This window comes from Colossoma macropomum, unplaced genomic scaffold, assembly GCF_904425465.1.
Source record: "Colossoma macropomum unplaced genomic scaffold, Colossoma_macropomum, whole genome shotgun sequence".
Classification (NCBI taxonomy): domain Eukaryota; kingdom Metazoa; phylum Chordata; class Actinopteri; order Characiformes; family Serrasalmidae; genus Colossoma; species Colossoma macropomum.
Window position 1 is genome coordinate 21,071,527 of NW_023494806.1, and position 26,959 is coordinate 21,098,485.

Genomic DNA, 26,959 nt, shown 5'->3' on the forward strand with positions numbered 1-26,959 from the left:
CTTGTTAGAAAAGAGAGGCAAAGCATTCAGAACAAATCACATTTCCATGAGAAGGTTAGTTCATTCAGATTTGGTGCATTATAGTAAGAAATATCAAAAAATTAAACAAATTAATATACATATTCCAGACTAGAACACTCGCTCATCCAGTAAGAAATGTTCATTCACACATCCAGTATGTATCTAATCCTTCACACATCCAGTATGTATCTAATCCTTTACACATCCAGTATGTATCTAATCCTTTACACATCCAGTATGTATCTAATCCTTCACATATCCAGTATGTATCTAATCCTTTACATATCCAGTATGTATCTAATCCTTCACACATCCAGTATGTATCCGATCTTTCACATATCCAGCATGTATCTGATCCTTCACATATACAGTATGTGTCTAATCCTTCACATATCCAGCATGTATCCGATCTTTCACATGTCCAGCATGTATCTGATCCTTCACACATACAGTATGTATCTAATCCTTCACACATCCAGTATGTATCCGATCTTTCACACATCCAGTATGTATCTGATCTTTCACACATACAGTATGTATCTAATCCTTTACACATCCAGTATGTATCCGATCTTTCACACATCCAGTATGTATCTGATCTTTCACACATTCAGTATGCATCTAATCCTTCACACATTCAGTATGTGTCTAATCCTTCACATATCCAGTATGTATCCGATCTTTCACATGTCCAGCATGTATCTGATCTTTCACATATCCATCATGTATCTGATCTTTCACACATCCAGTATGTATGTTTTTTTCAGTTATCAACTGAAAGATCAGGCACTAATTGAGGCACGTCTGCCAATGATCACATGTGAGTAGCTCATCCAGCAGCAGAAGGATGAAGGGGGTTAGTGAGTGAGTGGGCGAGCCAGAACGAGGCAGAGAGAGAGAGAGGAAGACACTGTGCCTGGGAGGCAGGTGCACAGGCCAGAGTACCAGGAGGCCGGGTTGCTGGGGCTGATGGGATTGACAGGGTTGTTGGGGGTTTTGGGGTTGCTGGACGTTCCAGAGCCGCGGAGACCGAAAGGCTGCATGGGGGAGGGGGGCTTCTCGGCCCAGGGCATGAGTGTGCTGAAACAGCCCAGACTGTGCCGGAGCCTCCGCACGCTGTCCCGCGGCTCACACAGCCTGCTGGAGCCCCGCAGGGGAGTGAAAAACAAGCAGTGAGAAAAGAAAAGAGAGATAAGAGGAGATACAAAAACATAAAACAGACAGAACAGAATAAAGGGGCCAGATTACTCATTTGTATTTTTCTCTATGAAGTCCACTTATAATGGTTTTATATACTAAAACCAGTCATAATTTATTTAAACAATATTTTACAATTAAACAGGCTGTTTTTATTACTGTGACTTTGAGACTGGTGTAGGTAAATGACTTCTGATTGGCTGCCCTGTATTGTGCCTCCTTCAAAAAGCAGTCCAGGGCGAAATGCGGACCAAAACTGTTAAGGACTGAAATCCTCAGGGACCTGGGGAAAACCTATACTTCAGCTGCTCCTTTCAAATTTGTGGATCCTTTGTAAGGCTGTGATGATCCATTTGCTTCCTGACAGCCAGGAACAGCACAACGTTTAAGTGTTTTACAGCGTCATCCACATCACATCAACAGGAATGGGCTAGGCTAAACTGCTGTAGGCCAAATGGGCGGGGCTAAGATGCCGTAGGCCAAATGGGTGGGGCTAAGATGCTGTAGGCCAAATGGGCGGGGCTAAGATGCTGTAGGCCAAATGGGATGGGCTAAACTGCTGTAGGCCAAATGGGTGGGGCTAAGATGCTGTAGGCTGAATGGGCAGGGGCTAAGCGGCTGTAGGCCAAATGGGTGGGGCTAAGATGCTGTAGGCTGAATGGGCGGGGCTAAGATGCTGCAGGCCAAATTGGGAGGGGCTAAACTGCTGTAGGCTGAATGGGCGGGGCTAAACTGCTGTAGGCTGATTGGGCGGGGCTAAGCTGCTGCAGGCCAAATGGGAGGGGCTAAACTGCTGTAGGCCAAATGGGTGGGGCTAAGATGCTGTAGGCCGAATGGGCAATCATATATAAATGTGTCAAAGTTGTGACATCACAACCATAAGGGATTCAAAACTGGCTAGCTTAATTTTCATTTATGGACTTTATTGCCCAGCAAACTCCAACAGTGTTTACATACAACATCAAAGGCTTTTAATACAAAAAAGAAAGAAAAAAACAGCTTTTCATGATATGGCACATTTAAATAGGATGACCAAATAACAACAAACAAATAAACAGAGATGAAAAACATTAGCAGGGAGAAAATACTAATACAGGAATGAAAGACAAAGAGAATAAACACACAGGAAAGACTAGAATGATCCTTTAGTGTCACTGCTACGTTGAAAACAGACCACTACTTAAAAATATCCCCACCAAAAGCAGCTCTGTGGTCAGAAACTGACCACTGATGAGGGACTAGAGAATGAGCTACAGTCTCTGAACACCAGCAAGGTGAAACTACAAGAAAGGCGTTTCTCATAAAGTGGCCAGGGGTCTCACCTGTCCTGCTGGCTGTCCTGGGCAGCTTTCAGCAGCTCCTGGATGTTTTTGGTAATCTGCTCTGTTTTGCGGATCACGTCCTCAGTGGTGGGGAGCGCAAGGTTAAGCTCCACCTCCAGATCCTCTGGCTCCTCCCCCCAGCCAATGACTCGCACCCTGCTTTTATCATCCAGAGAGAGAGAGAAATTAGTAAAGCTACATTATGAGCAAACTCAGTCATTTTCTGTGTGAAGTTTATTTACCATATCACCATTCGTAGATGATTTCTTCCATGGTTACGAATTTAAAGGGCAAATATCATGGAAAACCAAGTTTCCCTTGCTTTTTTGAAGTAAAAGAGTTCAACGTAGCATGTAAACATTGGAAAACACCAAAATTTGCCGTTCACTCTCCAGTCTATAAAGTCCATGTGTGGAAACTAAGCTGCATTGAATTTACTGTTTTTGTGATGTCACAAAAACTTGCAAATTTACATTTATCCATCTGCCTACTCAGTTTCGATACCAGTTTAGACCCACTCATTCATGCAGCAGTTAAAAGGAGTGTTGTAGCCGGACTGCTTTTTGAATGAGGCAGCCAATCAGAGCAGAGCTCATTTACATATATCAGTCTTAAAGGCACAGTCTGTTCAATTCTAAGGAATAAAGAGAGGTTGGGGAATGATCATGTAAATAGTTTTGGATAGATAATTTTGCAAGTGTATATAAAATGTAAGGGCCCTTTAAAAGAGGGACAACCCCTACCCAGAATCCTCCAGTTCTGAGTCGTTGACTGTGTTGTCATAGTCACCGTCACAGCTCTGCTTATCAGCCTTGGAGACCTAAACACGCAACAATGCAATATTACAGAATGTAACACAAATTAACTATACCTTGTCTAAAACATTTAAAGGGGAACTCCACCCATTTTTCAAAATTTACGATAATTCAGTGGTTGAAATGTGAATAGAGTCATTCATAGTGGTTTGGCATGAAATGGTTGATTGTAGAGACGGATTTCCGTACAGTGGTGGTGATAGGAACCAGGGGTCGCCATGACGACAACACAAATATAGCCATTTTATTTAATATCCAAAACCACCAGTGAACCGACACGTGTCTTTTGAGTCTTTATATGTAAAATTGATGGTGGTGAAAGAGTGATAGCCCCTTTAAATCAGCCAGAAGACACTGATGCCATGTGTACTTATGACTGATGAATCGATATTGAAGCTGGTTAAGTGTTTATTATGCGTTATGCATTTGTAGTTGACTCTTTTTTACAGTGTCTGAGTTGACTGCGCTGTGGCTTTCTTATCATTCAACATCACTTCTACTGCACTCACACTGCTCAAGAAACAGGCAGACCAAATCAGACGATAAATATAATCTACTGCATCTGAGTAAATAAAAAAAGCAACCCATTGCTAAACATTTTCAGCTTGATTTTTACCAGTGGAAACAAAATAAGGAGAATGACTAATAATGGAAAGCATGAAAGCAGGCGTGCAAAGCACATCAAGCAGATCAAACAATGTTAAGCATCAACATCAGAACTGAAAGGTGAGCTAATAGTAAGTGTAATGTAATGGATAAATAGGCCATCAAATGTACCTGGCTAAGAGATTTTATTATGATATCTAGGAGCACATTAACCCAACAGTAGGGGTTCTTCAAGCTAAATATTATTGATTAAGCATTAAATAATGTCAATTTAAGACTTGGAATGTTGAGAAAAGTAAAAAAGTAAAAAAAAAAAACATCTTGAACAGGTGATGCAATCATGCTTGGGTACACAGGGAGCCTCCAAGAAATGCCTAGTTATTTATGAGTGAGGATGAGTCGAGCATCACCACTTTACCTAATAATGCGCTGGAGGATAATCCAACAGCACTGCATTAAAACTGGCATGCTTCTCTGATGGATATCACCACACTGGCTCGGGAATAATTTGACAAAAAACACTGTTAACACTGTCCCCACAAACACAACAACACTGCACTACGCCCAAGAGCCTCATCTGAAGTTCATCTGAAATGGACTGATGCCCAGTGGAAACGTGTGTTATGGTCTGACGATTCCACTTTTCAGATTGTTTATGGAAATAATTGATGTTCTCTGGACCAAAGAAGAAAAGGACCATCCAGATTGTTACCAGTGTAAAGTTGAAAATCAAAAGTCTGTCATGGTATTGAGGGAGTAAGTGGGCAACTTGCACATCTGTGAAGGCACCATTAACACAAAGATATATACACATTTTGGAGCATCCTGCCTTCTAGATGCCGTCTTTTTCAAGCACGTCCATGCTTATTTCAACTACAACGAGAAACATACTGCATGGCTGCATAATCAGAGTGTGCTGGTGTTAGACTGTTTCTCCTACAGAAAACATGTAGCCTATTAAGAAGTGTGAAATGACTATGAAGGCCCGAACTGTTGAGCAGCTGAAGTACAGCAAACTTTCACTAAAACTCCACTGGAGTCATTCTCTACAGTAGAAATGCCCAATCTGGGTCAACTCAAACTCTGAAACCTAAAATAATGAAGGTAGCCTCTTCTAGTGCTGTTATGCTATATTGTAGTGTAATGTGAGCCTGTCATCAAAATTTGCATCTTAACACATTTTGCTGAAGAAAACAGACAGGAAATGCAGCATAAGCACTCAAAACGCCTCTGATAAACTGCAAACCAAGCCACAAACAGTCTCACACATTGTGCACTGTAACATCTTAGTGCAACCTTTTTTCCCCCCTCATAGTTACTGTAAGTAGAGGCAAAGTGCAAAACAAAACAGGCTTAAGTGATAAAATGCTAACAACAGTTACCATACTTAACATTTCTTTTCTATTATTATGCTCATTTGAGTTATTTTTGCTAAAATAACTAAGCTGTTCTGTTCCTCAATCTAATATTAGCAGCAAAGGCTGGATTTTGGGCAATGCTACTTCAGTCCACTAGGTGGTGCTGTGCACCTTTCACTTACTAAGCAGTGAACTCTAGCCATTCAGTCACAACAGCACAAACCAGCAGGAGTTAGCAAGTGCTAGCTCTTTTCAGGTGAGTTTGAGTCTAACTTTTTTCTTGACTTAAGCACCTTTTCTTTTTCTTCAGGGTTAATATTATTCAAAACAAAAAAAGACAATTAGTGAATATTAATATTTAAAATTATATGGCAAATTATGTCACAATAAATGTTTTGGCCATGTTGTCCAGCGCCAAAGCCAAAACTTTCGAAGCCTAAAATGTGCCAGATCTTTTTCCATCTCTTCAACCTAAAGCACCATGAAGCAGAACAGACTTGTAAGCAGCACGTTAGCTGACCATCAGCAGCAAAGCCACACAGCTATAGAGGGCAGGACAGCTTCAGCCATGATGGTAACAGTAATGAGAATGATGAGGGTGGAGATACGTCCCAGGTGACAGCAGCAGCCAGAGGACGGCTGGAACGCGGAGGAGGAGACGGACGACAGGAGCGAAGGAGGAAGAGAGGATGACAAAGGAGGGAGCTCCGCCGTCTGAGGGCAGTACATGGTCCTTGATGAGGACATGGACAAGGGGAGGGAGGAGGACAAAGAGGGGGCAGTAACCGCACCCTGTCCCAGCTAAAATACAAAACAAATGAATGCAGAGCACAAAATGAACAGAGGATGGATGACATAAGAGGAAAACACTGAATGAGTGAATCATTACAGAACCATATAGCTATTGTTGTTTCCCTATATATTCAATTTAGATAGAAAGCAACACCAACAATGTTTGACTCACCCATCTTCATGGTTTAGTGTCCACTGGCTGTCGTGACAGTTGTGGGCAGTTCAACCATGTAAAGATTAATATAACTGTATCATTAGCTAGGCTAGCACTACTATTAGTGATATTACCAATAGTATGGTAGGAATAATAGCTAGCAATGAAGGTAGCTAAGCTAGCTGCCACTTATCCAGTATTAGCAAGATAGCTAACAATACTTAATGAAAATTAGCTATTGTATCTATCTACAGCATACTGTGGTGGGTGCCACTTGCTCCGTGAAATCTCACTGAAAAGGACATACGTGGCTTTTCTGTTTTGTTCTGAATAAAGAACATTTTTTGAGCAGAAACTGTGACCTTACCTGACTCCCACTTCTGACACCAATACAGCATTGTACAGAAGAAGAGTTGTTAGCTAGATGCTTGCTTACAGCATATAAAAGCAATAATAAACAGGTGAACACACCGGTGAACTCTTTCAGCAGTCTGTCAGTGTAGAAGGAGAACTCGTACGTTTCTCATTCATCAACAGAACGTCTTAGAATAAAAGGCTATGATATTCTCCTCTTTTTATTGAGATCTGCTTTATTTTTTTGAGACAATTTAAAGAAAGACCTTTTTCCTCTGGGTATCCAGAAAAACAAAAAAATCTACAAAAAGTAACTGAAATTTGGTCTTAAAGCAACAAAAAGGTCAAATTTACACAAAAAATATCTAATATTAGCCAAAACATTAGTCTTCTTTAGCCATAAGGTTATGTAGCTAACAAGTAAAGGAAGCTAAAGAAGCAAACTTTAGACACCAATGATCTTTACTGATCAACTAAACTTGTGTCAAGGTGGAAGATTCTTGCCAAACAATTCCCTTAAGTGAATTAAATCAGAACGTGTTGCCTAATTTGGCGACACCACAGATATTGAAGCAGGACAGAATGGAAATATAAAGCACAACGACAGGATGGAGGGTGAGCGGCAGATGTACTCACATGCATTAGGAAGGGTTGCAGGGAGGGAAACTCCTCAAGCTGAGACGTCTCTGCTTTGAGAAAAGGCCTCAGACCTGAGCTCGTCTCGTACATAGTTATGGGGCGACTTTTCAGGGCGAAGGAGGATGGCGGTACGGAGTGATTAGGGGCTTCAGGAGCTCTGAGGGGTCTGACAGGGAGGCTGAGCTGAAGTCTGGCATCTGAGAGAGCTGTTCTCACTTTGCAGAGAGCGAAGCTGAAGGGAGAGAAGGGTCAGCAAGAGAGAGAGAGTCTGAGAGAAAGCAACCGGAAAACCAAGACAGTGCTGAGTAGGTGAGAAAAAAGAGCAGGAGGATGTGGTGAACTGCTCTGAAATATTGGCTATATCTGAGCAGGTGGGCAGAGGGGAAAGCTGGCAGGAAGTGGCTAACATTAGTGTAGAGCAGTGGTCACCAACCCTGGTCCTGGAACTCTACCTTCCTGTGGATTGTAGCTTCAACCACAATGTACCACACCTGCTCCAGCTAATTAGCATCTAAAGAAGTTCCTGAACGGTTAGATCAGATTCGTTAATGTTAGGTTAGGAAATGGACATCATGTTAGATGCAGGTAGGAAAACTCTGCAGGAAAGTAGATCTCCAGAAAGAGGGTTGGTGACCACTGGTTTATAGTATAACATTCATGATTCCCATTTAAGATAGAAGCTTTCTCCAGTTTTCACTTTGCCACTTGCTGGCTAACTTGGTTATCCTATAGCAAATAAGTGAGGAAGGAAGAAGAAAAGCTGTTTGCTAACCTGTTTCAACACAGCGGTTAACTAAGTGTTGCAGAGAAAATATACATATTGTCTGTTAAATGCCTAACAACAACAAAAAAGGGCCTTCCATCCCGGTTTGTCACCAAGCTTGTGGTCCAAGTGGTCAAAAATACGAGTTTCCCACCAGGAGGCACCATATAAATGTCCGTCAAAGTCGATGATGAAGTTGGGTACATCAAACTTTTTGGTGGAGCATGAACCGGCCAAGTTGTGATGTCAGACACCAGGAAGTAATCACATAAACTGTCCAGGTATAACGAATCGTAATAGTAAAGTACATTTGAAACAGTCGATTCTGTTTAAAAGCACCAGTAACTGATAGACGCCAGTTAGTTAACAAACTACAACACCCAATTCACATCCTCAGCGCTGTTCATCTCTCACATTTACCACACCTAACACGTATGTTAGGTGAACAAGCTCCCCCTCGGACAAAACTAACGCGCCACTTGCACTTGAAAGCAGCATTACTAACAACTTGCAAAGATGTTGCTTCCAGAGGCAGTTTGGTTGAGCAGTGGGATAGGTGATTTGCATTGTCTGCTGCTTTGTGGCTGAGCTGTTGTTGCTCCTACAATAGTAGCACTTACAGTTGTCTAGGGCAGATCTAGCAGGGCAGACATTTCAAAGTAGCACTGCAAAGTTAGCCAATTAACTCACTGCAGCTAACCTAGTCGAAGGCGCGTATGTTCTGTTTGAGTCCGCTCCTTGCTGTCCCCTCGTCCCCTTCTTCTGTGAGTGACCACTTGTGTAACATGAGCACGTCTGAGTGGTGAGTGGAAATCGGCGAGGGCATGATAAACAACACTGAAACTGCTAACTGTGTTTGGTGGTCGAGCTTCGGTTGCACTCATTTTGCAAGGTGAGGCAAAGTGCAAATGTCTAGTGTGACTGTGGCTTAACACACGTTTCTCCCTCTTAACCGCTGTAATTTCACAAAACTCAAACGGAGACACAATCGTGTGCAGATGTTTGGGCGCCCATGGTACAATGACATGTTGTTGTTGATTTGTCAAATAAGTGTAAATAAGTTAACAAATCCTCTAAAGAGAACACACTTCTGCACATTTTAATGCATAATCACTGCTTATTTTGCTGAAATTGAGATATAATACGCAAAATGTGGCCTGTGCAGAAGTCATGCCACTTTTTTTATATTTATTTCATTTTTTCAAGATACATTAAACTATTTTTACTAAGAAAATCAACAACACGCAATTTGACCGAGGGTGTTCAAACTCGGTATGTGTTAACGCATATAATCTTATAGCCAGCCAGTGCATTCAGCCCAAAACCACCCCAAACCCCCCATCCCAACTCCCATAAACAAAATCACTCAACAACTTCATCGCTTAATCTGTTCACTCTGCATTTAAAAAGCACATTATAGTGTACAGTGATACATCTGGACCATGCAATGGTCTACAAATTCTCTTGTAGCGGCACATGTAAGTATACAGTGTGAACTTTTCATACAAAAAGCAAAATGAGAACAATGCATAACAGAAATCATGCTGTAAAAGAAGTGAGAAACACAATGCATTTGCAAAATGGCTTTGAAATGAGTGAAAACACATGCACTGTGATGTACTTTATCCAGTGAAAAACAGCCAACAGCAGTAACCTCTGTTGTGAGTGAACATGCACTCTAGTTATTAGCAAATGAATTCAACTAAAAGAGTTAACAGAATTTGAATAGAATAAATTAAAACAAGGCAAGCTGGTTATGACAAAACGACTTTTACTGACATGCAAATTCACCAACGTCCCAGTAAATATGAGATTACAGCACCAGTCAAATGTGCACACGCCTGCCTGACTGAATGTATGTATGAAGGGATGAACGTCTGTATCTGAAATGCTAAAATCAGCTCACATCTTTAGAAAATTGTCTAAAAGGTGAGTTTGTGACACTTTACTGTACTGCAGTGTTCATAAGGCTACATAAGCCCTTCATAACAACAGACACAAACCCACATAAACATTTATAAAGATGCATAAACACTTACCAAACAGGCCATATAGCAAAGCTAGACTTTTATATCAAAATATATATGTAAGTAGCCAATATTGGACAAAAGGTCTGGAAAAGGTCTACGTCAGATTCATGACGTGTTTTTAAACTGCGTAAGTGGGTTTTAAGAAGAAATTTCAGTAACACTTTACTGTAGGGTTCTGTTCATGAGGCTACATGACACCTACATAAGCTTGCTATGACAGCTGACATAACCCTACATAAATGTTTATAAATGCTTATACCAATAGGCATCGTCTGTCATAAAGACTACTTTAGCTAACTGGTCAAAACTGGCAAATGTAACCTTTATAGCAAATTACACCTACTGTAATAAGCATTTATAACATTTATGTAGGGTTATAACAGTTTTCATGACAAGCTTATGTAGGTGTCATAAAGCCTTATGACCTGTACCCTACAGTAAAGTATTACTGAAATTTCTTCTTAAGAACGGTTGATGAATGAAGCCCAATGTTTTCTGTCATATCATATGTGCTTGTACGTTGTTATATGTCTAAAAATATGTCCTATTTTTGAAAACGGCCCATATGTGACACATTTAAGTTGAAAACAAGTGAAATCCATATTTGTTAATATATCGTCCCTGTCCAAAGAAAATGATGGATCTCCATTTTTTGTCGATTTTCATTTTTCTACATCATTTCAACACACCAGCTGCTCTTTACGTTGTGTAAAAATTTCATGATGATTGGACCAATAGAAATGCTCTAAAATCACATGGAATAGAATCTCTTTAAATTAATTTACATTGAAAGGGACGATTGTTTCTGCCCTGTCCTGTAAAGTTACTATTTTGGAGATACATGTTTTTCTTTGGACAGCGACGATATGGCAAATACTTGAAAGCTATATGTTGCCGTATATCAGATTTCATGATGTCATGAGAGGCTCATGTAGCATGTAGCCTTACGAATGCTGTCCTTCTGTTATCATAATTAGACTCCTGATTTTGAACATTAAAAAAATCCATAAAGGGTTTTTTGCATGAAAGTATGAAATGTGTATATAATGAATAAAATCAAATTTATAGACCAATCAGAACAAGTTCTGTGGTATTTTAAGTCTCTAAGTGAAACATTTAAGACTGTCATTCAGAGTGGTTTGGGCGATTCTAGAGTCAGAATTGTTCACAGTGGTGGTGATACGAACTAGACGTCCACCTCTAAAAGCTCCCTCACAGAAAGATATTACATGAAATGGTTATGAATTCACTGCCTGATGACACTTTATCTATAGTTTTGAGAAGGTTTTTTGGACTAAAACATACTTTTAACACTGTCATGGTGGAGGGATACATGCTTGATGCTGTGAGGCAAAATAGTCCCCAAAGAAAACAACTTTTTTTTTTCAGATTTTCCACAATTTTACCATCATCATCATTCCATATAAAACTCAGAAGACTGTAGGTTCACTGGTGGTTTTGGATAGTAAATAAAATGTCTATATTTGTGTTGTAGTCATGGTGACCCCTGGTTCCTATCACCACCACTATAAAGAAATCTGGATCTCTACAATCAACCGTTTCACACCAAACCACTCTGAATGATTCTGAATTCTTTTAGAAAAATTGGTGGATTATGTCTTCACTGTGATACTAGAATGTGGTTTCCTATAAGAAGTACAAACGATTGACTGGTGCTGTGGGTCAAACTGCATTCAGCTGACAAACCACTGTGATTGGATGGTGGGAAGAGGTGATGGTGATGGCAGCAGGAGATCGAGTGTGAAGTGACGGCAGGAAATCATTTCCAGCATGCCACTGCATGCATTAGTCATTTGTCCGATGCCTCTGTTTCAGCCAAAAGCGACCGTCATCAGCCACCTGCTGGAGCGCAGGGTTTAAAGGCGCTGTGCCAGCTGCCGGCAGCTGGGTTTGAACCCCAGGATTCCTGAGCCACAGCCAAGTTCTCTGCCACCTTATGGCTGAATCTCCTGTACCTTTTTCTGCAGGAGCCGCAGCTCCTCGCTCAGCGTGACGTTGGCCTTCATCAGCTGCTGGATTTTGGCCTCGGAGGCTGTCAGAGCGTTCTTCACCTCCAAAAACTCCTGCACCGACACTGGACCGTCCGACACATCAGAGTCCAGACTCTGAGGACAGAAGGAGAAAGTGGAGAATGAGAGCAGTGTTACTGGTAATGACTGGATTAAAGGCTTCTGTGTCTAAATCTTAGATCAGTGACCATAACTGAGGGTGGAGGTTTTGTCCAGCAGATGGCGCCTGCAATTCTGTTTCTGCACAGTTTGCAGTAACTTTAAAGAAGAATTTCACCACTTTTTAAAATGTTCTCATAATTTAGTGTGTTGAGTTATAACCAGAGTCATTCAGAGTGTTTTGGTGTGAAATGGTTAATTGCAGAGACTTAGATGTCTTTACAGTGGTGGTGAAAGGAACCAGGGGTTGCCATGACTACAACACAAATATAGACATTTTATTTACTATCCAAAACCACCAGTGAACCTACACGAGTCTTCTGAGTTTATATGGAATGATGATGATGGTAAAATAGTGATAAATCTGAAAAAATAAGTTTTATTTGGGGACTATTAAACTGAGTATAGTTAAAAAAATATGGTTAAGGCCAAACTCCTCTCAAAACTATCCTAAAACAGTGTCTCAGACATCAGGCAGAGAATTCATAACCATTTCATGTAGTATCTTTCTGTGAGGGAGCTTTTAGAGGTGGACATCTGGTTCCCATCAACACCACTTTGAGGGGAAACTGTTTACGTAAAAAAATGAAAATAAACCAGAATTCTCCTTCATTAGGGTGGGAACTGCTACAATACATGAGCCACAATACAGATTTACTGTGATATTTAAAATTATTTAGAAAGTTGTGGATTAAGAACTAATGAAGTAATGTATTTTGCAGATACTTAAGTAAACAAATTATATAAACTAATAAAATATAAATTAAAATAATATTTGTATTAAATCATATTGATACTTGTTCAATCATGTATTGATACTATTTTTAAACCTAAAGTATTGTGACTATTTTTTCAGTTAATAAAGATCAGCTGAAAAACACTGAAGATAAACTACCATGTATAAAAGCAGATGAGATGTTTGCACTGCACAAAACACACTGAATGTCTTTGAATCTGTACAGAAAAACATGAAATATGTCCACTTTGTGCCTGCAAGTTTACTTCAACTACTTCTAGGTTCTTTTCTTATTCCGTGTAAGTTTATCAAGCTGAATAATCTCACTTCACTGGCACACAGTTTGCTTGCATCAGCGATAATGTCTTAATCTCTTGCCTCACATGCTACATGTTTTTGCGTCATTTAAAGACACTGTAGCCCTATTGGAGCTGGATTAGTATTAATACGCCAGGGAAGGCAAATTAAGTGATTACCAACAATCCAGTACGAATCTGTCTGTAGTTTTTATGCGTCTGCTAATTAATTATTCCAGAGTGAATCACCTTCTATAATTCTCTGAACTCAGAGCTCCCTCAGTAATAGTGGTCCTGTTTAAGGGTCATTCCACAGAAACGTCCATTTTCGTGTCCCTAGCGTTTACAGATAGATTACACTTCAAAAACCGGTCATGGTTACAATTTATTTATATTTTAAAATAAAACAGTAAGTTATTTTAACAATTACACCTTCTTGAGCCGTCAATTTAGCAATATTAGTTTTTAAATCAATTATATAGAATTCCAAGCACCACAGAAGAGGTCATCCACAGTCATGTGTAAAGAGTGAGGCCATATTTTGAAGAAAAAAACACGTTTTTCTGCAATTTTAACTACAATAATCTATACTTGACCATGAAATATATGATTTAAAAGACAAAGAAAACAAATGCCAAATAAATATTATAAAATATATAATAAAAGTTCCCCAGGAGTCGTGTCACTGGTGTTACTGCGTAACAAAAAATCTCTTATTTTGAAAAAAAAAATCACACTGATGACATCACGACTTCCTTTTACCTATTTTCTGAGGGTCTATGAAGAAAAGCACATGGTGAGTCCACTGTGTCTTTCAGTTATCTAACTGCTGTGTATATGTATGTTATCTGACATAACTTACAGATCACAGCATGTTAAATATGTCTGCACCTTATTCCACACCCCTACCTCATGCTCAGAAATGAGTGTTGTGTCGGTGCTACACTGTCCTGTCTGTTTACTGTGTCTAATGTCTGTTTAATTTATCATATTTATTGTATTGTTTCTAGCTTAATTTTTGTTTGCACACTGTCTGCACATTTGCACTTTGTAATTTTGTACTTTTGTACTTTTTGTTCCTTGTTGCACCTCGTTGTTCCTGGAGGAACGTAATTTGACTCCACTGTGTGTTTGTACATAGATGGAATGATAATAAAAGCCTCTTGACTTGACTTGACTTATCAGAAATTTTCTCATTTAGCTCATGATTTCATATGAAGCTTTTAGTTGAAGTCACTGGTGTGACCGACTTTATTCTTAGGCAATTGTAAAAAAAAAAGAACACAAATGGGTTAAATTACATATTTTAGTGGATATTCCATGATTGACAACATGTGGTTTGATGCTCTGTAGCAGCCGTTTTGTAAAATGCATTTTACATTAAAATGTCTCTGGCGTTAACTTTCTTATGTGTAACACCAATGAAGATCGGTAACACCAGTGACTCTTATGTAGAGATAGAAAAGTGGACGTTTCCGTAGAAGGACCCTTAAATCAACATCACAGTAATGTAATAACAAAACTGGGTATTAGAAAATGGCCTCCAAATGGAGCTTGATTTGAAGTCTTTAGTCATCAAATTCAATTAAAGACCACCGAAATCCGCAACAGTTCAGCGTATATTCCCTCCCGAACACAGTAATTATGCACCATCATGTATAATTGCTATTGATAATGTGCAACAATCCACTGTGAAATGAGATGCAAAGCTAACATTTAGCAGCACAGCGTGTTGTTATTGTTCAGAAGTGCGGCGCCGTCGCCTAATGCTGAGGTAAACATCTGTACGATGATGTTTCGATACGGGCTATTTGGGGAATCACACAGATCCTTCATCCTGTACGAACCGGCCGGTCAAATCATGCACAGATTACATTACCAGGCCTGCTCTAGTAAACTAATCCAGCTCCAATAGGGCTAAAGACACACATGCATGTCTCTTCATGGAGCTTAATTCTTCCTGAATCCCAGCAGCCTCTGCGCTCACCTTAGCTCGGCCTGTTTTCAGAGAATGCGCTTCGACGTCCGTGTCCTCGTCTGAAGCCACGCTGTCGTAGTCGTGTTGATCGGTGTCTTGGCTTTCGCTTGGGCGCCGACTGCTCGAGCGCTTTAGAGTCAGCTCGTCTGGGGAGAAAAAAATAAAACATCACTGTTATCCCAAATGTAGATCAGCAAAGACATGCCTGGTGTATGAAGGCTTTCATTTGAAATTAGAGCTATCAGGCTAACATAGCTAACAGGGATGTGCTCGGGTACTGGAGTATTTCGTTTGAGGCGCCAGTACTAAATAATGAAATCACTATTTGGGTATTTGTTATGTTTCATCACAGAATGGCAGAGAAAATATAGACCTAACAAGTCAATAAAACGCTGCTTTTATGTTTTAACAAAATTGTAAAATGTGATGGTTTCGCTCATATTTGTGAGCAAGTATGCACACTATATTACCAAAAGTATTGGGACACCTACATATTACACCTACCGGAGCTTTTATGAATCCCATTCTAAATCCATAGGCAATAATATGGAGTTGGACCCCCTTTGGGAAGCTTTCTACAAGATTTTGGAGTGTCTGTGGGAATTTTTGCCCATTCATCCAGAAGAGCATTTGTGAGGTCACTTGTTAGCAATGGGTGTGGCTGAAACATCTGACTCAATTATTAGGAGGGGTGTCCCAATACTTTTGTCTACATAGTGTATGATACACTTTGCTACTATGTTGTTAAGGATGTGACTAAGACAGGCTTTACATGATGAAACTTTCATGCAACTCGTTGCACATTGTGATTTTCTTGCAGCTTGTCTGTGCAACTTGTCAGGTATACGAAGCATTGCACGCAACACATTCAGTTAATCCACTAGATAGACAAACAACAATATAATTTTTCCCCAGCTGTCTTTATCATCTATCTGTCCATATTTGACCTGAGTTTTGTGCATGTCAAGCCTTTAAAAAAGTGAATGTGTATGTGGCCTTTATGGTTGCACTCGACAAACTTGCTCATCCATGCTGTGAATTCAATGAGGAGCGCAAGTTTCATCTTCTGTAATAATTTTCATTTCAACTTTTACAGGATCCCAAATAAATCTGAGCTCTGTGTAAAATTATGAAGCGTCAAGAGAGTAGAATGTGAATCTGGCTACACAGATCATGAAAACAGCCGGCTAAGGAAGAATAAAAGCTGACACAAGCAGCTGTTAGCTAGATAATGCAGAAACGTTAGCTTTGAAAACTCGTTTTTGTTGAAATCAACTGTTTGATATTGAAGCTGTGTGGAAGTTTTACTGAGCCTTAGAAGGCAGATGTAGCACAGCATGGCTAACATAGCTACTAGCTGATGTTAGCTAGGTCCAGAAACAGTGAAACGTTGTCACGTCGTCCACTGAGGAGAAAAGACCTGGTGTAGGATGACGAGTCCTCATCAACGTTCAGTGTTGTCCCAGTTAACTGTAGTTTTAGCTCCCATTTGCTTACATCAGTAGTTTTAGCTCTGCTAAGTGCTGATCCTTTACCTCACCAATTAGCATAGTGCTAACTACAAGTGGATTTTTTGTCTGTTTTTATCTCCTCAGTTTAGCTGTGTCCAGTTCCACCTGCTAGTTCTCCTCCTATCACACGGTGCTACCACTGGACAACTGGACAATCAACACACTTGAAGAAGAATGCTAACTGCTAAATCTGTTACGTCAGCCAACTGGCCCCTGTCCTGGCTAGCATCTTGCTGAGCGACTGTTGGATAGTGGGGACAATTCTACCCAACCAGAGAGACGTTTATCTGTGCTGTTGTCCAATAAATAGTTTGCATGATGCTAACTGGTGGAGTATTAGCTTCCATCACCTCAGACTCAGAGTCATTAGCTCCAGTGAGCTGGATTAGAGCGCTATCCTGATTAGCTGGCAGTAGGAGTTTACCTTTAGGAATCGTGGCCGAGCTCCCCTGCTGACGACGCATCGCATCACTCAGTATGTCGATGATAAGAGTCGCAAACTCGTGAGTGTTGAATCTGGCAAGTTTCTGTCTTCCCTGGAAAAGAAATAATTATTAATAATTAGTGTGATCATAACATGCACAAGCATGTATTGGTGTGGATGCATAGAACAAATAATACTAATTGATATACATTTACTGACCACTTTATTAGGTACCTTGTGTTTACACTCACTGTCCATTATATCAGCTCCACTGACCATATAGACGCACTTTGTAGTTCTACAGTTACAGACTGTAGTCCATCTGTTTCTCTGCATACTTTGTTACCCTGTTCTTCAGTGGTCAGGACCCCCACAGAGCAGGTATTATTTGGGTGGTGGATCATTCTCAGCACTGCAGTAACACTGACGTGGTGGTGGTGTGTTAGTGTGTGTTGCGCTGGTCTGAGTGGATCAGACACAGCAGTGCTGCTGGAGTTCTTAAACACCTCAGTGTCACTGCTGGACTGAGACCCAGAAATATCAAGCCAACAGCGTCCTGTGGGCAGCGTCCTGTGACCACTGATTAAGGACTAGAGGATGACCAACACAAACTGTGCAGCAGCAGATGAGCTATTGTCTTTGACTTTACATCTACAAGGTGGACTGACAAGGTAGGAGTGTCTAATAGAGTGGACAGTGAGTGGACACAGTGTTTAAAACTCCAGCAGCACTGCTGAGAATGATCTACCACTCAGATATGCTCAGTGGGGGTCCTGTGGGGGTCCTGACTATCGAAGAACAGGGTAACAAAGTACACAGAGAAACAGATGGACTACAGTCTGTAACTGTAAAAAAAACTGTAAAAAAGTGCTCCTATGTGGTCAGTGGAGCTGATAAAATGGACAATGAGCGTAGAAACAATGTAGATGTACCTAATAAAGAGCTCTTTATCTGCAGATAAATGCCATATTTAGTGTGTCTCTGTAGAGGATTTATTAACTTATTCTCACTTAGACAATCAACAAACCGTGTTCACACTTTTTCATACAACAGTACAGATTAATTAAATGAATTCTATATAAACAGCACTGGCCGGCAGAGAGGGCAGTGAAAACAAATCCACCCCACACTTCTTGTTCACTTTCACAACACTGCAGCTCACTTCTGCTTTTTTCAGATTCTTATCTAGGGTGTGGTGAGGGGCGCCGCTGTGCAAACTGTGTCGACCTGGTCTGTAATCTCAGTAAACTCAAACAGACCTGATTAGGTCTGGATGGGATGTGACGACAGGGTGAAAATGACCTGTTTATAAATGTCCATTTACTGGAAAGCTAAACTTTATATGTATATGAGTTAAAATGTACTTGATAATGAAGTCTACAGGACATAAACTGGAACAGCACAGTACTGTTTCAAATCATTTTAATACTGTTAAAAGGGGCTTCCTAGCCCACTAAGCCCCTCCACCTGCTCCACTCTGATAATCTAGTTTTCATCATTAACAGCGTTTTTCCAAAGAGATGGTCAAGGACCAGGTGGACCAACAAGGTAGGAGTGTCTAATAGAGTGGACAGTGGACACAACACACACTAAACACCACCACCATGTCAGTGTCATTGATGAGAATGACCCAAGACCCAAATAATACCTGCTCTGTGGTGGTCCTGTGGGGGTCCTGACCATTGAAAACAGACTGTTGTCTATAAAAGTAGACACTACAAATAGTAACAGCATCCCAAAATCTGAATTTTGTCTGTTCATTTGCATATGCTAATTGGTGTACATGCACTTCCGTTACATTAGCCATTAGCAACCCATCAAATTTACCGGTATAAAGTACGATTTTGACACAATTATGGAGGTTTAGGCCTGTAAAAAGCTGGGATACGGGAAATCTAGTCTAAAGCAGGTTCTACATAAACTCTGGACAGTAATTCTGTCATGGTCTGATTTGATTTGCTCTACAGAGAACACATTTTAACCCCTTAACAAGCTGTTTTATTACACACTTCTATAACCTAAGAATAGCTCCATTACTTTGTACTGAAGTCCCTGTAGTTACTGGATAACATGCCTTTTTATGAAATAAACCTGAAATGTTACGGGCTTAATGCTCAATTACTGTCTATTTGCTGAACTTAACAAAAAAAAGTGCCATGTCAAAAAATAAAACCTGGTTTAACTGTGGTTGCTGCTGATTTTTATGGTAGAAGTGTTTTACACGGGTATCAGAGAATTTACAGTTTGGATGCTGTAACTATAAGGTTTTCGAGGTTGTAGCTCGAAACTACAAACACCGAACATGTCTTGGCTGTTCGACTACATGTGGAGAAAAGGGAAGAAAAGCTGTTCATTATCACTTTAAAGTTGAGTTCTTGTTTTTCACACGCCAGATCAGCTCTGTTTAAGCCGCACTGCAATCTCTGATGCACTCTGCACGAGCGTGATCTTCTGCTCCGAAGCTGCTGCACAGATACCACGTAGGTTCTGAAGTGTAAGAAAACACGCTTCCTGTTCGCGCGCCTCAGTGGTTTTTTGTCTCGGTGGTGTTGTTGAGACTCGCCTGGTTTCGTGTAGAGGAGTATTCGGGGTTTACAGGAAGGAAAGGCACGAGCACGGCTTCAGTCATCAAGGTGCTGTGGCTCTGAGTGGTCAACCAAACTGAGGACGTCACAAACGAAACATTGAGAAAAACAGAGATGCGTTTACATTAGTGTGGGATGGCTGGATGTACAGTAGCCTCGATAAACTACTAAATAAACTTCCTTTGGTTCATGCAAGCTTGCCTGAGCACAAATTTCTATCACTTTATTCATTGTCAAATTCAAACTTTTGTTTACATGATTTTTAACCACATTTTTCTACAAATAAAAACAGGAAAGTGTGTCATGTTAGATATTCATCCAAAGTATAACCATTCAGAATCTCACCTCTCTAAACCTCTCACAACAAGCTCTGTCACATTCTTCCTTCTCAAACTACATGTGGCTGCTGGACATGAATGACCTAAATACTTACTAAAGTACCAAACATACGTCTACTTTACATTCCTGCACTTTCTTAAGAAACTATACTTAATTAAACCTACTTTTCGCCTTGCATCATACTTACTAAGAGTAGTACTTACTCAGTTTAAAAACAGCAAATTCATTGACTTGCACAGAATGAAGTATGCAGCCTGCAGGCTACTGAAAACAGGCTACTTTGGAAAAGCTAACATGTGGATGCCTGCAGGCTACTGAACACATAAGCACACGTTACACCCTGAAAAATGAAAACCTACCAGCGTCTGTTTCTCTTCTGTCCACCTCATCGTACACGTCCATCGCCAGCTCCTCAAACAGGTGATTACTGAGCTGCAAGCAAAATCACAAAACACACAAAAGCATGGAATAAAATGTTCTACTGATTTACAGTTAGACTGATCATGATTGGGGCTTAAAAACGCCTCAGCTGCACAACTTTTGGTTTACGTAACTGCAGTTACTCCAAACTGTACTGCAGGACTGATGATTCTCTAGTGATTATGACTTTGGTTTATTAATAATAATAATAATAATAATAATAAAATAAGGGAAACAAACTTTAGTTTGTGTGAACAAACTTTAAGTTGCGGCTCAGTTGCAGATCCTCTTACTTCTATTACACTACAAATAGAAAATTACAAATAGAAGGGAAAATCCAGAGTGACTGCACAGCAACAATTTCCCGGCACTGCTAAGGTGTTGCTAAATCTTCGCAGTGGTGTTCCAGGTTATTGCCAGGGGATTGCTGGGTGGTTACTGTGGTAAAGTTAATGGTATCGCTTATTGGTTTCTATTGCTTTTTGAGTGTTTGCTAGGTTGTTGCTAAGTGGCTGCTATGGTATTGCAGGAAGGCTGCTGGTAGGTAATTGCTACGGCATCTTGCTCAGCGGTTGATATGGTATTTCAGGTGGTTGCTAGGACTGTTGCTATAAGGTTGCTACTTATATAAGGTGCTTTCTGGGATATTTTAGGTGGTTGAAATTTACCGGTACAAAGTGTGATTGTGTTGCAATTTTGGAGGTTTACGGCCGTATAAAGCTGGGATACAGGTAATCTAGGCTAAAGCAGCTTCCGCATAAACTCTGCGCAGTAATTCTGTCATGGTCTGGTTTGTTTTTCTGGCTTTTTTCTGCTTTTTAAGACTTGCCAACCTTTAAAAAAATAATCAGATAAAGTAAAAAATGTATGTACGAACTAATTAGTACCACAGAAATATGATTGTTAAGTGGCTGCTAAGGTGCTTTTACATGGTTACTATAGTATTTCTTATGTTTGCTGCTGTGGTGTTCCAGGTGGTTGCTAGGGTAAGTCTATTGTGACATGACTTGTGGCAGATAAATTAAACGTATATTTAATCATGTCATTTGGTTATAGGCTCCATGACTGTGCAAAGTCTGGTGGTTCCAGTTTTAGAGAAGTAGCACTGACAAATGTCAGTTTAGAATCATAATAAGAAGAACATACAAAAACGTTGTCTAGCTAACTTAATTATATTATTTGTTCTATTTATATAGTGCCTTTCTTAAATCCAAGGTCTCTTTACAATTGCAACTAGGGAAAAATGTAAGTTTTTACTTAGAAATGATTCTGCAGTTACTATGATGTCGTCACTTAGACATTATTTTGTAGTCATTATGACTCGAAGACTCACCGACTGTAGTTTTCTTTTTGCAGCCTTGGCCACCTCTGTTAAATCTTGGCTGCTGCAGGAGTTACGAAAAGAAAATGTTGTTAAATTTCACATTTTTTTAATAAACATCCCTGACGCCAAGTTTACAGCAGAAAGAAAGCCAACTTCCTCAGCGAATACCACTGAAACAAGGTGAAAAGGAAATGTGTCATGTTAACCACTTGTAACAAATACTTACACATTTCTTTCCTCAGAGAAAGCAATAAAGGTACAGAGAAGCTTAGTCACACAGGATGTGACACAGAACGCAAACACACTATTCCTCAATGATGAGTTTGAAAACATAAGCTACAAAAACATCAGTACCTGTCGGCCAGCTGCGGGATGAGGAAGTGTTGTCCATTCTTATGATCTGAATAATAAAAATAAATAAACAGCGTGTGTTACATACATTCCCATATTTAAGACCTTTTTTAACCAATAAGTGAATAATTTCGGTACAATAATATATAATTAAAGATTAAACTGTATGATATTTTTTTTCTTAGCACATATATTAACCCCTTAAAATAGAGGCCTCTTGTGCGATTATGTCAATGATTAATCTTAAATTTATTATTCAGTAAGTACTATGAAATATTAAGTAATTGCTATAAATTATTTGGTAATTACAGTGATTTATTTACTAACTACAATGAATTATTCAGTAACTTCTATGTGTTATTTAACAATTGTTAATTAATCAACCAGTAATTTTATAAATTATTCAGTAACTACTATAAATGATTCACTAATTATTATGAGGTATTTAACTACTATGAACTATTTAGTAAATGCTATAAATAATTCAGTAATTATTATAAATGATTCAGTAATTATTATGAAGTGTTCAACTATTATGAATTATTTAGTATCCACTATAAATTATTCAGTAATTACTATAAATGATTCAGTAATTATTATGAAGTATTCAACTACTATAAATTATTCAGTATCCACTATAAATTATTCAATAATTACTATAAATGATTCAGTAATTATTATGAAGTATTCAACTACTATAAATTATTTAGTATCCACTATAAATTATTCGATAATTACTATAAATGATTCAGTAATTATTATGAAGTATTCAACTACTATAAATTATTTAGTATCCACTATAAATTATTTGATAATTACTATAAATGATTCAGTAATTATTATGAATATGAGTATTCAACTACTATGAATTATACACACATACAGCTGGATGCAGCTGACTATAGCAACAGCTCACCTGGCTTACGGCCACACAGGTAAAAGGCCAGTCTGTCGGTCAGTTCATACTGAATTTCCACCAGACGATCTACCAGGTCCAGGTGGCCGGCCTGTCTGGGGAAAAAACATGCCACAGTTTTTGCTCGCTGATATGATCATATTCATCATAGCAGCCATTTACAGATAACTCAGAAACAAAATGCTAAAACTCATGTCTAATATTGCGTCTCACACACTGATAATTCACAAATTACTTCAGGCCTTTTAACACTCAGAGAAAACAAGGCTATGAATGATGAGAAAGGCTATCTGTAATTATTCGAATGCCGGAGACATATTTAATACTAGACTTTAATATTAGTACCGACCAGAACACACTTCCACCTTCTACAGTGTTCTATAGTATATAAAAAAATAATAATAGAAATAATATATAATGTAATGATCTTGGTGGAGCAGCTCCTGCGCTGTACTAACTCTGTGTGGAACAGACTGCTGTGATACAGAGGTAAAAACCTGTGACTGTGATTTCTTTGGCTATTTGTGCTCTGTGGGTTTAAAACTGCTGTAAACTGTTTAATTAGAAAAAAAGAGAGAAAAATCATCTGTGGTACCTTGCGTACTCGATGGGTGTTTTTCCGTTGGCGTCTGGAGCTCCAGGGTCGGCTCCGTACACCGAGAGCAGCTCCACCTGCGACACCTGCCCTGCTTTAGCTGCAACATGCAGCGGCGTGGTGCCTTTCTCCTGCTCAAACAAACCAAAGAAAGTTAGAACAAAGTTAGAATTACAAGCTTCAATACAGTTTTCACGCAGTAGAGGTGCAGTGGGATTTTACCGGATGGAAGAAGTTGGCTTGAGCTCCAAGTGAGAGTAACCGCAGACACGTTTCCAGATTACCCGTCCGCACGCTGGAGTGAAGTTGCTGAAGATTCAAAGACAGTGTTTTACTGTAACTGTTAACTGTGCATTAGAAACATTAAACCATGCAGCACCTAAATAATCAGACTGCAAAGACTACAAACACTGCAGATTCATACCGGATTAAAATCACTCCGCAATTATTACAGTCAGACTGTAAAAACTACACACACTGCAGATTCATACCGGATTAAAATCGCTCCGCAATTATTACAGTCAGACTGTAAAAACTACACACACTGCAGATTCATACCGGATTAAAATCGCTCCGCAATTATTACAGTCAGACTGTAAAAACTACACACACTGCAGATTCATACCGGATTAAAATCACTCCACAATTATTACCGTCAGACTGTAAAAACTACACACACTGCAGATTAACACTGGATTAAAATTATCTCATAATTTAAATTACACACCCTTCATAGACTAAAGCTAATCCTGATCTTACAGGATTTAAGAAACTTTTGATTTTGACTCCAAGGGGAAAAATCTGTATAGAATAGAGTGAAAGCACAAAGAACAGAATAAACATGCTCACCTTGCTCAGGTCCTTAGCGGTATAACTGTCCTCATCGCGACAGGGTGCCCGATGGACGAAAGCCAGCATTTGATATTTGGCTCTTATAAACTCAGCTTTGTTTGGGCTGTGGAGGAAGAAAGATGTACGTAAATTATTTCTGATCTAAATTTGCACCAAACTGTTAGCATTTGCTTCCCAAACCACATGAACAGCACAACATTTAATCGTTTTCCAAAATCTTCTACTCCTGTAACTCTACAGACTGTCTGCTGTAGCTGAAAGGGTCGTCATACAGTCATGTGAAAAATTATGACACCCCATGAAAACCTGTCCTTTTTTTATTAAATTTAAACATATGGACATCCGATCTTCACTTTAACAATAATGAGAAATCGGTGTAATATAACTGCACAAGTAAAACTGAAGAAATGTCTCTGAAATATAATTTGTAAAATGCAAATAACAGAAATGAAATTTTCTTGTGAGGAAAAGTTATGACACCCCACATTTATTACTACTTAAAATGCCTAAAATTAAAATCAGGTGCAGCATATCAGCTGCAAATGATTAGAACATCATTATTTTGGATTTTAGAGAAGCCAGTTATATTTAAACCTCAGACATTTCGTTTGGTTTGGTCGTGAATGTTGAAGTGAGTGGTATCACCATGGTGAGATCCAACAAGCTCTCTGAGGTTATACATACATATGAGTCTGGGAAGACGTTTGAAAAGATCTCAAAACAATGAGAAATCAGCCATTCCACTGTCCGGAAAATCATTTACAAGTGGAGAACATTTAAAATAACTGCCAACATGGCCAGGTCAGGCTGTCCTAGTCCCAGCCCAAGATGCATGAAGAAGTCTCCAACAATCCTAAAATGGATCTACAGGTAGCTCTTGCCACAGTTTATATCAAAGTACATTCATCTACCATCAAAAAGAGGCTTCACAAGTCTGATTTTCATCGAAGGTATGCAAGGAGGAAGGCCTTGCTGGGTTTTGGACTTCTGGAAAAATGTGCTTTGGACAGATGAATCTCAAGTTGAATTATTTGGGCACAATATGTAACAGAATTCTTCTCAAAACTATCCTAAAACAGGGTCTCAGACATCAGGCAGTGAATTCATACCCATTTAATGTAATGACTGTCTGTGAGGGAGCTTTTAGAGGTGGACATCTGGTTCCTATCACCACCACTGTGAACAATTCAAACCAAACCACTCTAAATGAGTTGACTATGCTGAAATTTGAAAAATTTGGTGGAATTCCCCTTCATCATTCTTCAACAAGACCCATTCCCTGTTCCACGTTGTTAAGACACTAAAGCACTCACTGGAGTTTATCCTGAGGACTGGCCTTCCTCTTGCCGCTCGTCGTTGAGGCTGAGTCCAGCAGAGACTGCTCCCAGATTGAGTTTGATCCATTATTATACAACGCCTGGACCATCTGTGGACGAGAGAAAACGGCTCTGTTAGAGGAAGAGCCCTGAGGAAGAACCCACAAATGAACGGACAGCTTTAGTGTTAACATTAGAAATGAGCTACTGTGCTTCCTATACCTGTATAAAACAAGCTCCATGCTGCCTTTACTGCTGATGAGCATAAACACACATTTATAAAAGAATGGAAGGTCAAGAGTGAACACAATAAATATATATAAAATGTAATGTTATATTTAGTTGCTGAGGCTTCTGTATTATTTTCTTATTAAATATATATTTTCTGCTTTTCTCTGACATTGAAGACCAGAAGAATGAACTAAAGCCTTGCTGTCAATCAGGCTTCGAGTACGTGTGTGTGCAATGAGTGGTCTCACCTGTACTTGTGAGGGAAGTGTGTATGAGGTGAAAGGTGTATGTGTGTACATGCGTTCTATGGATGTGCACTGTAAGGTCTCCCTCCCTCCTACACACGTATGTAAGACACATTATTATGGCACTTTATTTATTTTGTTTACATGCCACTGTATAAGCTCCTCTTACCATGTAGGAGCACTTTGTAGTTCTACAGTTACAGACTGTAGTTTACTGTAATGCCAGCACAAAACACGCTAATACGTCACTGCAGTGCTGAGAATGTGGGGGTCCTGTGGGGGGGTCCTGACCATTGAAGAACAGGGTAGCGAAGTATACAGAGCAACAGATGGAATACAGTCTGTAACTGTAGAACTACAAACTGCTCCTATATGGTCAGTGAAGCTGATTCAATGGTGTGTAAATAAAATAAATAAAGCGGCTGGTCAGTGTATATAAGCTCCCCGGACAAAAAATTTGTCACCTGGCGTGTTTAAGGTGGTAGTAACTTCAGGCGCCTACAGATGGCGCTGCATGAGGATGATCAGGGTGTGTGACAGGATTCATAGATTGAGAAAAGGTGGTACAGTGCAGTGAATGTCTCGCTCAGTGTGTGGAAA

At 39.6% G+C, this 26,959-nt stretch overlaps 1 protein-coding gene across 1 annotated transcript in view; it reads right to left on the reverse strand.

Moving 5' to 3' along the window:
• git2a (G protein-coupled receptor kinase interacting ArfGAP 2a) overlaps positions 1-26,959 on the reverse strand; it is a 41,474-nt gene that overhangs the window by 1,489 nt on the left and 13,026 nt on the right. Inside the window, 17 exon segments of the mRNA XM_036599236.1 lie at positions 967-1,161; positions 2,541-2,696; positions 3,284-3,360; positions 7,256-7,417; positions 7,419-7,490; positions 12,028-12,177; positions 15,260-15,396; positions 17,186-17,297; positions 19,749-19,846; positions 20,469-20,541; positions 21,863-21,914; positions 22,208-22,253; positions 23,121-23,215; positions 23,716-23,846; positions 23,938-24,024; positions 24,565-24,670; positions 25,881-25,993. Of these exon segments, the coding sequence (XP_036455129.1) occupies positions 967-1,161; positions 2,541-2,696; positions 3,284-3,360; positions 7,256-7,417; positions 7,419-7,490; positions 12,028-12,177; positions 15,260-15,396; positions 17,186-17,297; positions 19,749-19,846; positions 20,469-20,541; positions 21,863-21,914; positions 22,208-22,253; positions 23,121-23,215; positions 23,716-23,846; positions 23,938-24,024; positions 24,565-24,670; positions 25,881-25,993 (1,862 nt within the window).